Genomic DNA, 18,015 nt, shown 5'->3' with positions numbered 1-18,015 from the left:
TCACGAATACAAATAGAACATAGTTAATAGCTGAATTACTCATGTAGTTGACAAAGACTTAAATTTAGTGTGAAATTTCAAAGTAGAACACCAAAAATGTATCGTTATGTTTGCTGAATATAGTTTGCAGTATTAACAGTACAGTCATTCATTCAATATTTGTTGAGTGCCTTCCATATGCCAAGCACTGTTATAGGCACTGAGGAGGTAACAATGAATAAAACACTGTTCCTGGTTACATGAATCTCATGTTTTAGTTGGGGAGAGACAGATAATAAAACAAACAAGTAAATACACAGTATACTAGGAGATGATCAACATTATGGAGAGAAACACAAAATAAAGTATCAGAAAGGTCTAGAAAGGCTTTACTGATAAGCTCTGAACAGAAACCTGAAAGAAATGAAGGAACAAGTTATTCAGTAATGTGGGAAAGAAAGTTCCACATAAATCAAATGAAAAAACTCTAAGGCGGAGCGTGTTGGATCTGTTCAAAGAACAGCAAGGAGGCAAGGAGACTGGAGTGGAGTAAATGAAAGGCCCAAGTGGTAGAATATGAGGTCAGAGAAGTTGCTGGGGTGCAGATGACAGAGGGTGTTGTAGGCTATAATAAGGACTTGTACTCAGATGGGGAGCACAGGAGGGTTTTGAACAGATTAAGTGAATGGATCTGACTTGACTTCAACATGCTTCCCTCTGGCTACTTACTATAAGGGGGAAAGGGAGGAAGCACAGAGCCTGTGAAAAAATTGTTGCAGTAAGAAATTAGATGAGAGATGGCAGTCTCTGTGATCAGCTTTTAGTCTTCATTTTACCCAGATGGTGTTTGCTAAGGATTGGATATGGCTTTAAGAGAAAGAGAAAAGTGAAGTTGACTGTATGATTTCTAGTATGAGAATGGAGTTATCCGTTTAATAAAATTAGGATAACTAGAGAATGGCATGGAGAAGGCAATGGCACCCCACTCCAGTACTCTTGCTTGGAAAATCCCATGGACGGAGGAGCCTGTTAGGTTGCAATCCATGGGGTTGCTAAGAGTCGGACACGACTGAGCAAACTTCACTTTCACTTTTCACTTTCATGCATAGGAGAAGGAAATGGCAGCCCACTCCAGTGTTCTTGCCTGGAGAATCCCAGGCACGAGGGAGCCTGGTGGGCTGCCGTCTATGGGGTCGCACAGAGTCGGACACGACTGAAGTGACTTAGTATAGCATAGAGAATGGCAAGCTTAAAGGGGCAAGGTAAAGGAAAGTAAATTAGGTTTTGGACATAAGTTTTGAGATGACTGTTACACATCCAAGACAGCAGGTAGGTAGTTGAATATGTGAATCTGAAATTCAGGAAAGATGTTTGATGGGATATATAAATTTGATGGGATATATTTGAGAGTTGTGAGTATTGATAGCTTACGGTGAACAGTGTCAGATTCGTGATCTCCAAAGAAGATTTAACTTCCGGGACCAGGGACCAGGCTTGATCACTCAAGAGCTTTTGTATAGCAGAGTTTTATTAAAGTGAAAAGGGACAGAGAAACCTTCTGACATAGACATCAGAAGGGGGCCGAGAATGCCCCACTCACTAGTCTTCAGCAAGGGAATTATATACTTTTTAATTAGTTATTATAATAAATCAAAAGAATGTCTCAAGTTTGTGAAAATTTTACCAGACCCACTCCCACAATTTATACTTTAGGATAACAGGATTAGAATTTAACAGTAGAAAGATCCTACTAGACCCACTTCCATAATTTACATTTTAAGATATCAGGATTAGTCAGAAGGTTTTCAGGAAGGAGAAACTGTCCTCAAGCAGGATACATTGTTGTTATATAATCCCTAGTACAGAGTTTAAACTGAGTAATTATCAGTTCCCGGCTTAAAGAAAAAAAACATTTTATGTGACTAAGACTAAGGAATGTAGAGAAAAAAGTTTGTCCTTTCCTCCTCCTTGAGAGTTTCAAACCCCCATCTATTCCTTGAGAGCCTCAGACCCCTTTCTCCTCCTCCGGGAACCCGGACTTCTTATCAACCTGCCTAGAAATTGACTCTCTCAATATGTGGATGGAACTTTAACCATAAGTCATAAGAGATCCCTAAAGGAATAAGTGTAGATTTTAAAGAGAGGGGAAGGAAGGAGAGAAAGTGGGGGGATGAGAGCAATCTGAAGACTGAATATTAAGTCATTCCTATTAGTTAATAGTCTGGGAGATGAGGAAGAACTAATAAAGGAAATGGAAAAGGAGCAACCAATGAGGCAGGAAGAAAATCAAGATACACTAGTGTAGCAGAGGTCAGTAGTTATTGCAGAGGTCAAGAGGAGAACGTGTTCCATGAGGAAGGGAGTGAACATCTATTTCAAATGCTGTTGATTATGGTGAGTAAATTAAGGATTGAGAATTGCTGGTTGGATTTGACAACCTGAAGACGATATGCATGTATAATAAACTAATGTTTGTAAGTAATACTATTGAGAAAATTCTTTATTTTTGTAATAAAACCTGTTTTTTAAAGGATTTTGTTTGTTTTTCAGTATACTTCAGAATCACTGTGTTCTGTTCACGTTTCCCTCAATCTTGTATTTCTCCATAGTGCTATTGATGTTTTAGAATGCTCTATTCAGAACCAAAGCAAACCAGAAGAAATCACACTTAGAGAAGATTATGGCAATGATCTACTTTTCCACGCTGGAAGCTTTGGTGAGAATATTTGAGAAATTAAAACTACAAGTCATAATCAGCTATATTTTCATTTTTGTTGTATAAATAAAACAATGCCAAAGCTACTTCTATGCCAGTAGAACTATCTGTAGAATGAATTTTTGATATATAGATTTAATCCCTGCAATGAGTTTATCTTTGCCTTTTTCTACTATAGGTGTCAAATGTCAAGACTCAGTCTTAACCTTTATTTCCCTTCTCAGTGTACAACCATTTATTGAATATCTACTATATGTCAAATACTATCACAGGCTGGGCAATACAGAGTTTAAAGAAATATTTCCTGCCTTCAAGGAACTTCAGGCTGGGAGAGAGACAAACAAATAAACAGTTGTTACAGTTAACATGTACACAAGGCTTTACATGTGTGCTGCATACAGAGTCTTTTAAATATATTTCTTTTAAATATGGTATCAATAACAAGGTTTTAAAATAGCTTGGGAATGAGGAGGAAATACACTAAATATACATTGATTGGGAAATAGAAACTAATGTATTTTCGAATTGAAGTTGTATGGTGTAATTTAACTTTATAGTATTTGTTGTTTTTTGTGGCATTTACCACTCTCTGACTTGTATCATGACATTTATTATATTGGTTTGTATTATTCTGAAAACTCCATGAGGGTAAGATCTGTGTCATATTCATCTTCAATTTTCTTAATGCTCAAAGCAGAGAGCATAGGAGAAGGAAGGCCTAAACCTGTCTTAGATGGAGGAGGGTGGTCAGGGTAGTAATGCTTGAGCTGCATCGTAACCTCCGCTTTTCATCCTGACTCTTCTTCCATAACTCTTATGATCTATAGCTGTGTTTCTCAAATGAGCTATGGCGAAGACCAACTTTATACTTTGTCAATTTCTGATCTGTCATGGAGTGATACTTTTGTAAAATATAATAAAATGAATTACTAGAAAACTTAAAAAAATTTTAAATCAACATAATAAGCCTCACGTTTTTGTTATTAGAGCCAACATATATAAAATTACTCTATGATGTTATGTTAAAACTTTGTAAACATTTACCTCTAATTTGTATATTTACTCTGTTGTGGATCATCACCGTCCACAGACCCTACTTTGAGTAGCACACATCTCTTACTGGCTGTTACCCCAAACCTTGAAATCTAACACATTGGTAGAGTTAATCATGGTTCTTACTGCCTAAGACACTCTATGTACATTTCCCTGTAAATGCTCTTCAGTGCTGAAACTTTAGGATCACTTTTAACTATGCTTTCTATAAGCTTCATTCCAGTGTCAATTTTTTTTTTAGAAAGTTGGACATGTCTCTCAGTCTCTTCCCACATTTTATACATCTGTGCAAGAGCAGTTGTCCTCAAATTCCATTTGTTTTTCCGTCACATTTCTTTTAAGTGCCTTGGGTCACTATAACTAACTGATAGATACTTCTGCCTATCCTCAAGGCACTCTACCAGTTTATCATCATCTTTATTCTATTAACTTTATTGTACCTTAATACAGACTTTTTGCTCCAGTCAAGCAAATGTCTTACCAGTCACCCAATACAATTTAATTGTTCTCAGTTCTGTCTTCCTCTACAGTTCAAGAAGGTGGGAAAAGTATCTTCAGAGTAGACTGACAGACCTGGGTTTGAATCTGAGCTTCCTCTGTTGATTTGCTGGGTGATATTGGGCAGATCGCCTAACTCATCTGAGCCTTACTGCCCTATTCATAAAATTTGGATATTACTAGCAACATCGTAGAGTTATTTCCTTTATTTTCTCCTTCAGTACTTTGTGCCAATAAGGAACTTTTCTCTCCTTCAAACACTAGCTCAAACCTAATGTCCTCTAAGAAATGTTTAATATAATTTCATCCTATTCTGGATTATAAAATAAGAGTGACCCCAAGACTGTTTCCTTAATTTTTTGGTGTAATCTCAGGTTCTCATGATGCTCAGTGCTCAGAATATAGTGCTGTTCATAAATGTTATTGTTGTATTGACCAAGACAAATTTTTCTTTTGGAGGCTACCAAGGCGTACCTGGAAGATGAGAACAATATTTTTAGTTCTTTGGAAAAGAATCTCTTCTATTGAGCAAATCTTTAGTCCAGTGCAGTGAAAGTTGCCTTTTTTAGCTCTTTCTAGAAGAGATGTGGGTCTTCCAGTGATATTTCATAATTTTCTTTATCAGTTAGCATTAATGTGGGTTGTTAGATGAAGGGAAGAGAGGACCGACCTCTAACCTCTAGGATTTCGGACTGCTAGATTCTCATCTCTGAGGTTCAGACTTCTGGACCAAGAGACTCAAACCCAAGAAAGGGAAGGTATATGCATGTACTGACAGTCAATCTGGAAGCAGGTCTGTTTGAAGCAGGGAGTTAATTTTATCTGCTGCTGTCAGTGTCTTAAGAATTTTTTGTCATAAGTCTCCATTTTGGCAGAATTCTAACACTGATACGAAGACCATCTTTGCTGGGTTCAGATCCTGGCTCTATCACTTATTAGGGTATGGCTGTGGGCAAGTTATAAAACCTTTCTGTGGATGTTTCCTTGTCTGTACAATGAGGACTGTAGTAGTATCCTCTACTACATGATACATAATATATAGTAGAGGATACTATTACAGGCTTCCCTGGTGGCTCAGAGGTTAAAGCCTCTGCCTGCAATGTGGGAGACCTGGGTTTGATCCCTGGGTCGGGAAGATCCCCTGGAGAAAGACATGGCAACCCACTCCAGTATTCTTGCCTGGAGAATCCCATGGACGGAGGAGCCTGGTGGGCTACAGTCCATGAGGTCGCAAAGAGTCGGACATGACTGAGTGACTTCACTTCACTTCACTACATAATATGATGCACAGATGCTGTGATCACTGACCTAGAGCCAGACATCCTGGAATGTGAAGTCAAGTGGGCCTTAGAAAGCATCACTACGAACAAAGCTAGTGGAGGTGATGGAATTCCAGTGGAGCTATTTCAAATCCTGAAAGATGATGCTGTGAAAGTGCTGCACTCAATATGCCAGCAAATTTGGAAAACTCAGCAGTGGCCACGGGACTGGAAAAGGTCAGTTTTCATTCCAATCCCAAAGAAAGACAATGCCAAAGAATGCTCAAACTACTGCACAATTGCACTCATCTCACACACTAGTAAAGTAATGCTCAAAATTCTCCAAGCCAGGCTTCAGCAATATGTGAACCGTGAACTTCCTGATGTTCAAGCTGGTTTTAGAAAAGGCAGAGGAACCAGAGATCAAATTGCCAACATCTGCTGGATCATGGAAAAAGCAAGAGAGTTCCCGAAAAACATATATTTTTGCTTTATTGACTATGTCAAAGCCTTTGACTGTGTGGATCACAATAAACTGGAAAATTCCAAAAGAGATGGGAATACCAGACCACCTGATCTGCCTCTTGAGAAATTTGTATGCAGGTCAGGAAGCAACAGTGAGAACTGGACATGGAACAACAGACTGGTTCCAAATAGGAAAAGGAGTGCGTCAAGGCTGTATATTGTCACCCTGCTTATTTAACTTATATGCAGAGTACATCATGAGAAACGCTGGACTGGAAGAAACACAAGCTGGAATCAAGATTTCCGGGAGAAATATCAATAACCTCAGATATGCAGATGACACCACCCTTATGGCAGAAAGTGAAGAAGAACTCGAAAGCCTCTTGATGAAAGTGAAAGTGGAGAGTGAAAAAGTTGGCTTAAAGCTCAACATTCAGAAAACGAAGATCATGGCATCTGGTCCCATCACTTCATGGGAAATAGATGGGGAAACAGTGGAAACAGTGTCAGACTTTATTTTGGGGGGCTCCAAAATCACTGCAGATGGTGACTGCAGCCATGAAATTAAAAGATGCTTACTTCTTGGAAGGAAAGTTATGACCAACCTAGATAGCATATTCAAAAGCAGAGACATTACTTTGCCAACAAAGGTCCGTCTAGTCAAGGCTATGGTTTTTCCAGTGATCATGTATGGATGTGAGAGTTGGACTGTGAAAAAGGCTGAGCACCGAAGAATTGATGCTTTTGAACTGTGGTGTTGGAGAAGACTCTTGAGAGTCCCTTGGACTGCAAGAAGATCCAACCAGTCCATTCTGAAGGAGATGAGCCCTGGGATTTCTTTGGAAGGAATGATGCTAAAGCTGAAACTCCAGTACTTTGGCCACCTCATGTGAAGAGTTGACTCATTGGAAAAGACTCTGATGCTGGGAGGGATTGAGGGCAGGAGGAGAAGAGGACGACAGAGGATGAGATGGCTGGATGGTATCACTGACTCAATGGACGTGAGTCTGGGTGAACTCCAGGAGTTGGTGATTGACAGGGAGGCCTGGCGTGCTGCGATTCATGGGGTCGCAAAGAGTGGGACACGACTGAGCGACTGAACTGAACTGAACTTATTTTAGCTTACCAGGTGTTCTTTTTTAAGATTTGTTTACTTATTTGGGCTTCCCCGGTATTTCAGCAGTAAAGAATCCAGCTGCAATGCAGGAGACGCAGGAGAATCGGGTTTGTTCCCTGGACTGAGAAGATCCCCAGGAGGAGGGCATGGCAACCCCCTCCAGTATTCTTGTCATGAAAATCCCATGGACAAAGGAACCTGGAGGGCTGCAGTTTCATGGGGTGGCAAAGAGTTGGACATGTGCACACATTTACTCATTTATTTATTTTTGTCTGCACTGGGTCTTCATTGCCATGCAGGCTTTCTCTAGTTAAAGCAAGCGGGGGCTACTCTTCGTTGAGGTGAACAGGCTTCTCATTGTGATGGCTTCTCTTGTTGTGGAGCACGGGCTCTAGGGAGTGCAGGCTTCAGTAGTTGTGGTGCTTGGCTTAGTTGCTGCACATGTGGGATCTTCCTGTACCAGGGATTGAACCCATGTCCCCAGCATTGGCAGGAAAATTCTTAACCACTGGACCACCAAGGAAGTCCCAGCTGACCTTGTTTTGTCTTTCTTACTGCTGTATCTCCAACCCCTAGCATATTGCCTAATATCTAGTCATTCAATAAATACTAAACAATGTTGTAAGCCATTTCTTTAATAGTCTACCTACTTTTCCATTATATAGAAGGCAAACATATTCCTTGTTTTCCAAACCCTCATTTTGGACTACAGAGAAGGCAATGGCACCCCACTCCAGTACTCTTACCTGGAAAATCCCATGGACAGAGGAGCCTGGTGGGCTGCAGTCCAGGGGTCGCACAGAGTCGGACACGACTAAAGCGACTTAGCAGCAGCACCAGCATTTTGGACTAACAACTTAAGCAACTGAAGCTCCACTGTCCTTGAAATAATATGAAATAATACTTGATCAAGCAGGACATGACCCACCTAAAATAGAATAAATAATTTTACTGCCAATAATAATTTTCTGGGAAGTTATTAAACTGTTCCACCACTAAAAACTCAATCCTAGTATTTTGGCAGTTTTTCCTCATTATTTTGGGAAAAACATTAGACTAGAAATCTGGTCTTTACTGATTAGCAGAATGAAATTACTTGAATAATTCAAATAAGTTTTTCTTTTTTATTGAAGTATAGTTGATTTACAGTGTTGTGCCAGTCTCTGCTGTATAGCAAAGTGACTCAGTTTTACACATATAGACTTTTGTTGTTTAATCGCTAAGTTGTGTCTGACTCTTTTGCCACCCCACATGGACTGTAGCCTGCCAGGCTCCTCTGTCCGTGGGATTTCTCAGTCAAGAATGCTGGAGTGAGTTGCCATTTCCTTCTCCAGGGGATCTTCCTGACCCAGGGATCAAACCTACATCTCCTGCATTGCAGGTGGATTCTTTACCACTGAGCCACCTGGGAAGCCCTTTGTTTATATACCTTCTTCTTTTTTTATATATATATATTCTTTTCCATTACGGTTTAACCCCAGGAGATTGGATGTAGTGCCCTGTGCTGTACAGTAGGACTTTGTTGTTTATCCATTCTAAATGTAATAGTTTGCATCTACCAACCCCAAATTCCCTGTCAATCCCTCTCCTTCTCTCTTCCCTTGGCAACCACAAGTCTGATCTCTGTATCTGTGAGTCTATTTTTGTGTTGTAGGTAGGTTCATTTGAGCCATATTTTAGATTCCACATACAAATGATATCATATGGCATATGTCTTTCTTTTTCTGACTTACTTCACTTAGTATGATAATCTCTAGTTTCATTCATGTTGCTGCAAATGGCATTATTTTGTTCTTTTTTAATGGCTGAGTATTAGGTTGGTGTGAAAGTAATTGCAGTTTTGTGTTGTTGAACTTCGCTGTTTGACATTGGCATACATCTTAAATAAATGTGGTTATGTTATACATCATTTTAATGCTCATTTCTTGCTTTGTGGTTTTTTTTGGCTAATGACTTATTACTTGCTTTTTATTATATACTTATTTTAGACTAGGGAAATGATGTTAGACAGAAAAAGCAAATTAGAGCAATTTTCTTATTTGAGTTCAAAATGGGTTGTAAATCGGTGGAGACAACTCACAACATCAACAACATGTTTGGTCTATAAACTGCTAATGAATGTACAGTGCAGTGATGGTTCAAGAAGTTTTGCAGAGGAGATGAGATGAGGTGAAGATGGGGAGCGTAGAAGCTGGCCATTGGAAGTTGACAATGACCAGTTGAGAGGATGCTGAAGCTGAAGCTCCAATACTTTGGTCACTTGATGCAAAGAGCCGACTCATTGGAAAAGACCCTGATGCTGGGAAAGATTGAGGGAAGGAGAAGAAGGGGGCAACAGAGGATGAGATGGTTGGATGGCTTCATCGACTTAATGGATGTGAGTTTGCGCAAACTCTGGGAGATAGTGAAGGACAGGGGAGCCTGCACCCCATGGCAGTGCTGCAGACCATGGGGTCACAAAGAGTTGGACACAACTAAACAACTGAACAACAACAATTGAGAGAATCACTGAAGCTGATCCTCATACAGCTATGTGAAAAGTTGCCAAAGAACTCAACATTGACCGTTCTATGGTCATTCAGCATTTGGAGCAAATTGGAAAGGTGAAAACCTCAATAAGTGGGTACCTCATGAAGTTGGTACTTCATGAGCTGACTGAAAATCAAAAAAATCATCATTTTGAAGTGTCATCTTCTCTTAGTCTGTGCAACAAGGAACCATTTCTCGATCAGATTGTGACGTGTGATGAAAAGTGGATTTTATACAACAACTGGCAATGACTAGCTCAGTGTTTGGACCAAGAAGAAGCTCCAAAGCACTTCCCAGAGTCAAACTTGCACCATAAAAAGGTCGTGGTCACTGTTTGGTGGCCTGCTGCCACAGCTTTCTGTATCCTGGTGAAACTATTACATCTGAGAACTATGCTCAGTAAAAAAACGAGATGCACCAAAAACTTCAACACATACAGCCGGCATTGGTCAACAGAAAGGACACAGTTATTCTCCACAACAATGCCTGACCACATATCACACAACCAACACTTCAAAAGTTAAACAAAAAGTTTATTAAGTTTTGCCTCATCCACCATATTCACCTGAACTCTCACCAACCGACCACCACTTCTTCAAGCATCTTAACAACTTTTTGCAGGGAAAATGCATCCACAACCAGCAGGATGCAGAAAATGCTTCCCAAGAGTTTGTCAAATCTCAAAGCACAGATTTTTATGCACAGTGAGGTTTAAGTGATTTTCCCCAACGTCATGGGGCTAGTAAGTGGCTGAACCAGGGTTCCAAGGAGCATTTTGTAAATATTTATTTATTTGGCTGCTCCAGGTCTTAGTTGTAGCATGCAGTATTTAGTTCCCCAATCAGGGATGGCCCAACCAGGCCCCTTGCATGGTGCCCATGGAGTCCTAGCCACTGGACCACCAGGGAAATTCCAGGGAGCCTTTTGGAAGGGTGCTGACAGTGTGTGGACACTGCCCTGAACCTCCACAATAACTGTCTGCTTTCATCCTCTCAGCACCTCTAGAAAGCTGATACGGTTGTTGAAGCATTTGTCCAAGGTAGGGCAGCTGGAAATGAAAGTCTGATTATCTGAGCTCAGAGTCTCAGGCCACTAAACACCTGCTTACAGATGAGGACACCAGGGCTACAAGAGTTGGTGGTGATGTGAAGTGAATTGAAAGTCACTCAGTCATGTCTGACTCTTTGCGACCCCATTGACTATACAGTCCATGGAATTCTCTAGGCCAGAATACTGGAGTGGGTAGCTGTTCCCTTCTCCAGAGGATCTTTCCAACCCAGGGATCGAATCCAGGTGCCCTGCATTGCAGGCGGAGTCTTTACCATCTGAGCCACCAGGGAAGTCCCCATACAACAACACAAATCAGGCAAAATATACATATATCCCTTCCATCTTGAGCCTCCCTCCCCCCACCCATCCCACTCCTACAGGTCATCACAGAGTGCCAGGCTGGACTCCCTGTGTTGTACAACACCTTCTCATTAGCTATCCATTTTACAAATGAAAGTATTTGTTGACTTTTTAATGACAGCCATTCTGACAATGTGAGGTGGTACCTCATTGTAGCTTTGATTTTTATTTCTCTAATAATTAGTGATGTTGAGAATCTTTTTGTGTGCCTACTGGCGATCTGTTTGTCTTCTTTGAATAATTCAAGTAAATTTTTATATCTCGTTTTTCTCATCTATAAAATGAGAGGAGCTATACAAGATGATATCTAAATTCTAGCTTCTAACCCTGAAATTTTTTCTATGACTAACTCAGTATTAATGATATATATTTATCTAGGGGAAGAACCTGAAATTCTCAGAAGACATAGCTTATTTGATGACAGCATATTGCTCAGTTCCAGTGGTCTTTTACTTGAACATAGTTCTGGAAGCCCCACTGGAGACAAATCTCTGTTCTGTGGCAGTGGAGATGGATTTGGAGATGAAGGAGCTGCAGGAGAAATGATTGGTATGCTCTCTGGTCATATAGAAACTGGATATTTGTTTCAGTCAAATTACTATAACAAACTGGAAGATTTATTCCAACAAACAGAAATTTCAGATACGCTTCTGTGTCATATAGATTAAAATATTTTTTACCTAAGTTTTCAAAGTCTATAGTATATTTAAACATTTAGGCTAGATCTAAGTAAATAGCCATCTTTGAACATTTATTATATAGGTTGTGAAATACATTTATCATATAGGTTCTTGTTTTTCTTTTTACAAACTTCTGGTTTCTAGAGAGAAAGAAATGAGGTTAGTGTACTCCTCACAAAATATACTAGATCATATACTAGAAACATTTTCTTTAGCAAAAATTGTGGGATGGCTATTCTAAAGGATCTGTCTAGCATTTTATATTATTATTTTATTATGATATTACTGTAAAGTAATCATAGAAATAGGATAGACAAAACTGGGAAGTCTAAATGTACCTAATTATAATGATATTGACCTTTATATATCAAATATTTTTAAATTATCTACAATAAAAGGCTGGTTATGGCAAACTTACTGAAATTTGAAAACTATGAAAAATAGTGGCTCTACCTTAGATCTCCACTAAAGGAGTTTGAAAACTTTTATTTCTTGATTTGAAGTCTAAACATGGCTTTGTAACAAGGCTACTATCTTGATAGTTTAGTAAATATTTTCTGACATTAAACACTTAAAAATACATGTTTAATAAAGGAAAGGAAATTAAATATATAAAATTTTATTTCCTACTGCATGAAATATTGTAGTCTAGGTTGTTGTTTAGTCGCTCAGTCATGTCCAACTCTTTTGTGACCCCATGGACTATAGCCCACCAGGCTCCTCTGTCCATAGGATTTCCCGGGCAAGAATACTGGAGTTGGTTAACATTTCCTTCTCCAAGGGAGCTTCCCAATCCAGGGATCAAACCCACATCTCCTGTATTGGCAGGTGGATTCTTTACCATTTGAGCCATCAGGGAAACCCCATGGTAGTCCATATAACCAATCAAATCTAATTAAGTAGGGTTCACTCTTTTTTATATCCCTTGACAACTCGTTGCATACTAAGTTATCAAGTGTTTAGTGAACAAATGACAGATTCAGCTCTTTATAAGAAAAGTGTTTATTTTGTTTTCAAGACAATCTACTGCAAGATGATCACAATATCCTGTTAGAAGAAATGCATTTAAATACAGAAATTTCCCTGCTTCCTGAGTCTCCTAATACTGTAGTGGGTATGTAGGAATTTTCTTTTGTGTAGAAAGTGAATAGATATTAATATTCAAATTAAGCCTCAAAATTTCTAGGTTTAAGGAGCAGTATAGTTTAGTGAAAGATATTAAAGAGAGTTGTCCCTCAAACTCTTAGCATGACTTAGATAACAGAGCATAGAAAATTAAGTTTTGAGAAAAGTACAATGATGGGTGTTTAATCAGGATTGGGTTTATTTGTTATGAGAGCATATTTAAATACTCTGGCAAAATATCCTGCTTTTGAATCATTAAAATAATATGTTACATAGTAAAAACATCATTAATGTTTGACATTAACATTGTTATTATTAACATTAATACCACATTAATATTAACATGGCTTGATGATCTACATACAGTTTTATAGAAATCACAAATATGGGGGTATTTTCTACTTGAAACTGGTTGTGAAAGTACTTCAGATGATTTGAAGTCTTTGTAGTCTGATTTTTGTTAAGAAGTAAAAAATGATTAGCCTCATTTTGATTTTTCACTTTTGGATGTTACATTTGCTTTCTAACACAATAGTATAAATTTAAAGCTGAAATATAAAAAGAGATGGGCAATAAAAATTTAGTTATGTACAATCCTTACAATTTTTAGCAGACATATTGTCAAATTTATGTCAGTCATTTATTGTGGTTCCTACCACTGTTTTTACTTCTGCCATGACTGTAGCCTAGCCTTAGATGTCACAGGAGGAAAAGTGGGTGATTAATATTTGACCTACCTGGACACTGTGGGTCCCAGACTATATAATCTCTGAACCTCTTCAACTCTATTAAATACATGATTCTAAAACTTCATTTGTGGCTCCAGTTAGCAATATAAATCTACAGTTAATCTTTCACTTTAATTCTCATATAGTCTTCTAGTTTGCAACATAATCATTATATTTTTAATAAATCCTTTTATGGCAATGTTGATGAGTAGCACCAGATAATCCAGAGTGTGTATGTTCACCTGAAAATGAAAAAATGGATGAAACTACAGTATCAAAAGAAGAGGAAGAATTTATCCTTGATCCAATTGATACTTCAGGTCAGAATCATTCATGTTTTTATTTTTAGCTTTGAGGTACTACTATCTCATTTACCCTGAGATATTTTGATAATTCTTAAAATGTTTTAGGAAGTAGTCAATCTAGTAATAACATTTATAATACAATAAGGGAAGAATGTGAAGAAAGTTTAAGATGATACTTTTATTCTATCCAGTCCTGATCAAACCATCTATCCAGTTTGGGAAACTGAAAAATTTAAAACTGAGTTCAGTTCCAGTAGTTATTGAGCCATTTATTCTGAGCACAGAAATGAAGACAACATAGTTCCTGCTTTTAAGAAGCTTAAAATCTGACTGGGAAGATAAACATGCAAATGAGTGTTTGCGTATTTAAAATAAGACAGAGTAAAAGGATCCAAATAGAGGCACTGGATATGAATCGAATATATCCCTAGATCTTTTAAGCATATCCTAGTTTTAAGTATTATCTTTGATATGAATTTCAGTTTATAAATTCAGGCATGCAAAGAATAAAGCATTCAACTTTTTCTTTACAGAATTCAATTCTGAGCCTCTATCCCACTTGGTTTGGCAAGAAATTCAATCTGCATAGCTCCCCTATCTGCCCTGAACCATGTAGTATCAAGTTTTGGGAGGGGTGCAGTAGGTGGAAGGGAACCTCTGGTCATCAGCCATACCGCCTTGTGATACCCAGTGTCCCAGCCTGCATAGTCTCTGTGGTCATCACATAGCCAGCCTCTTTGGAATCTTATCATATTCCTAGGATTTTACTGAGACATATCAGCAAGCAGGTTCCTTCTGGCTCCATCTGATCTCAGATTTCCACCCTTTCCAAGAAATCTAACCATCCCCCAACTGTTGCATCTTCACTAAGGAAAAGCTTGACTTCTGCTTTTCACCTGGCAAAATTAGTTAAAGGAGCAAATCCCATGACCCTAGCTATCTGTTTGGAATTTACATATGAATTTCAGTGGGAGAGGGGAAAATGCACTGGACAGATACAAATTAATGTTTCAAAAAGTTATCCTGAAAAATAAATAAGTAAATATTTAATGTATCAGTAATTTTTTTTTAAGTTTTCTAGTTAGTTAGATATTTTCAATTTAGTTCAGTTCAGTCACTTAGTCGTGTCCGACTCTTTGTGACCCCATGAATCGCAGCACGCCAGGCCTCCCTGTCCATCACCAACTCCCGGAGTTCACTCAGATTCACGTCCATCGAGTCGGTGATGCCATCCAACCATCTCATCCTCTGTCGTCCCCTTCTCCTCCTGCCCCCAATACCCTCCCAGCATTAGAGTCTTTTCCAATGAGTCAACTCTTCACATGAGGTGGCCAAAGTACTGGAGTTTCAGCTTTAGCATCATTCCTTCCAAAGAAATCCCAGGGCTCATCTCCTTCAGAATGGACTGGTTGGATCTCCAAGGGACTCTCAAGAGTCTTCTCCAACACCACAGTTCAAAAGCATCAATTCTTTGGCACTCAACTTTCTTTACAGTCCAACTCTCACATCCATACATGACCACTGGAAAAACCATAGCCTTGACTAGACGGACCTTTGTTGGCAAAGTAATGTCTCTGCTTTTGAATATGCTATCTAGGTTGGTCATAACTTTTCTTCCAAGGAGTAAGCATCTTTTAATTTCATGGCTGCAGTCACCATCTGCAGTGATTTTGGAGCCCAAGAAAATAAAATCTGACACTGTTTCCACTGTTTCCCTATCTATTTCCCATGAAGTGATGGGACCAGATGCCATGATCTTCGTTTTCTGAATGCTGAGCTTTAAGCCAACTTTTTCACTCTCCACTTTCACTTTCATCAAGAGGCTTTTTAGTTCTTCTTCACTTTCTGCCATAAGGGTGGTGTCATCTGCATATCTGAGGTTATTGATATTTCTCCCAGCAATCTTGATTCCAGCTTGTGCTTCTTCCAGCCCAGCGTTTCTCATGATGTACTCTGCATATAAGTTAAATAAGCAGGGTGACAATATACAGCCTTGACGAACTCCTTTTCCTATTTGGAACCAGTCTGTTGTTCCATATTTAGTTCTAACTGTTGCTTCCTGACCCGCATATAGGTTTCTCAAGAGGCAGGTCAGGTGGTCTGGTATTCCCATCTCTTGAAGAATTTTCCACAGTTTCTTGTGATCCACACAGTCAAAGGCTTTGGCATAGTCAATAAAGCAGAAATAGATGTTTTTCTGGAACTCTTTTGCTTTTTCAATGATCCAGCAAATGTTGGCAATTTGATCTGTGGTTCCTCTGCCTTTTCTAAAACTAGCTTGAACATCAGGAAGTTCACGGTTCACATATTGCTGAAGCCTGGCTTGGAAAATTTTGAGCATTACTTTACTAGCGTGTGCTGCTGCTGCTGCTAAGTTGCTTCAGTCGTGTCCGACCCTGTGCGACCCCATAGATGGCAGCCCACCAGGCTCCCCTGTCCCTGGGATTCTCCAAGCAAGAACACTGGATTGAGTTGCCACTAGCGTGTGAGATGAGTGCAATTGTGTGGTAGCTTAAGCATTCTTTGGCATTGCCTTTCTTTGGGATTGGAATGAAAACTGACCTTTTCCAGTCCTGTGGCCACTGCTGAGTTTTCCAAATTTGCTGGCATACTGAGTACAGCACTTTCACAGCATCATCTTTCAGGATTTGAAAGAGCTCCACTGGAATTCCATCACCTCCACTAGCTTTGTTCATAGTGATGCTTTCTAAGACCCACTTGACTTCACATTCCAGGATGTCTGGCTCTAGGTCAGTGATCACACCATCGTGATTATCTGGGTCGTGAAGATCTTTTTGTACAGTTCTTCTGTGTATTCCTGCCACCTCTTCTTAATATCTTCTGCTTCTGTTAGGTCCATACCATTTCTGTCCTTTATCGAGCCCATCTTTGCATGAAATGTTCCCTTGGTATCTCTAATTTTCTTGAAGAGATCTCTAGTCTTTCCCATTCTGTTGTTTCCCTCTATTTATTTGCATTGATCACTGAGGAGGGCTTTCTTATCTCTCCTTGCTATTCTTTGGAACTCTGCATTCAGATGCTTATATCTTTCCTTTTCTCCTTTGCTTTTTGCAAAGTTAGATATTTTATGAAACTTCAAAACTGAGTGACTTCCCTTTCAATGTGCTCCCTGCTCCACAGTTTTCAGTTGTGCACTTAGTAGGTCAACTGCCTCCTAAGCAGTTTACAAAATGTGTTAACCCTTGGCTGCTGAGACACCCTAGCTGTGCAAAAACCTTAAAAGGATAATTTTCAGTAGAATGAATTTTCTACTGGGGTTTTCTTACCAAGGCAACTCTGTAGGGTGTATTGTGTTAGACATTTCTTAGATATGCAGTGCCTAGAATATCATTTTACAGAGCTGTACAACCTATCACATTTGTACATATTTCTTATATTTAGATATTGCTGAAAAAAGAAAAGGCAAAAACAGGAAATTGCTCATAGATCCAGTCAAGGAGATCAGTAGCAAAATTATGCATAGACAGCTTACTTCCTTTACGGACACACTCATGGTTTTGGAACTTGCACCTCCTACCCAAAGATTGATGATGTGGAAGCAAAAGGGAGGAGCAGATATACTTCTGTCAACTGCTGCCCAGGATTTGACTCATGCTGAACTGAAAATGGTAACAGCTTCCATACTTTTACATGGGTGCAATGTTTGGTGATAAATAAATACATATTTATATTCATATATGCAACAATTTAAGCCCGTGAAAAAACACCCCCTTACTTTTGAATTAATTTGCTCGATGTATGTACATGAATTATAGTTTTTACTTTTTAGCATATGTGCTTGTATTTTGTTGAATTGCTTTACTTGTACAAAAAATGAGGAAAAGTGTATATTTTTACAGTTGTTTACAAAATGCTTTGTGTCCTCTGGCTTTAAACTTGGAAGAAAATTGATACAGAAGGAGTCAGTAAAGGAAGAAATGGGAAGCAAAAACATATTAGGTGAGACATCCTAATTTTGTTGGTGTTGAAGGGAATGTTGTAGAAACAAAAATGTGATTTTACATTTCAAAATAAAGATGGAACCTAATTCCATATTCCCAAATGTAAATGCTCTTAGAAGAATACTTGAACTTAAAAGAAATTGTTAAATCAGCATTGCATTTTTCTATGTGCAAATTAATTTTTGTCCA

The 18,015-nt window shown here is 38.9% G+C and overlaps 1 protein-coding gene across 8 annotated transcripts in view; it reads left to right on the top strand.

The window, feature by feature from the left end:
* Positions 1-18,015, top strand: part of RAD21L1 (RAD21 cohesin complex component like 1) — a 49,542-nt gene that overhangs the window by 15,240 nt on the left and 16,287 nt on the right. For 7 of the 8 annotated variants that reach the window (XR_009740440.1, XM_061437114.1, XM_061437112.1 and 4 more), the window contains 6 exons: positions 2,589-2,695; positions 11,405-11,575; positions 12,725-12,820; positions 13,772-13,879; positions 17,267-17,493; positions 17,725-17,824. Coding sequence is in view for 7 of the 8 variants with exons in the window: in XM_061437114.1 (XP_061293098.1) it covers positions 2,589-2,695; positions 11,405-11,575; positions 12,725-12,820; positions 13,772-13,879; positions 17,267-17,493; positions 17,725-17,824 (809 nt within the window). In the remaining variant the exon portion in view is untranslated. The remainder of the gene's footprint in view (positions 1-2,588; positions 2,696-11,404; positions 11,576-12,724; positions 12,821-13,771; positions 13,880-17,266; positions 17,494-17,724; positions 17,825-18,015) is intronic. The other variant, XM_061437117.1, reaches the window with a different exon arrangement.

The sequence above is a fragment of the Bos javanicus genome, chromosome 13, assembly GCF_032452875.1.
Source record: "Bos javanicus breed banteng chromosome 13, ARS-OSU_banteng_1.0, whole genome shotgun sequence".
Lineage (NCBI taxonomy): Eukaryota > Metazoa > Chordata > Mammalia > Artiodactyla > Bovidae > Bos > Bos javanicus.
The sequence above is the reverse complement of the archived record's forward strand: the minus strand, read 5'-3'. Positions and strand labels throughout refer to the sequence as shown.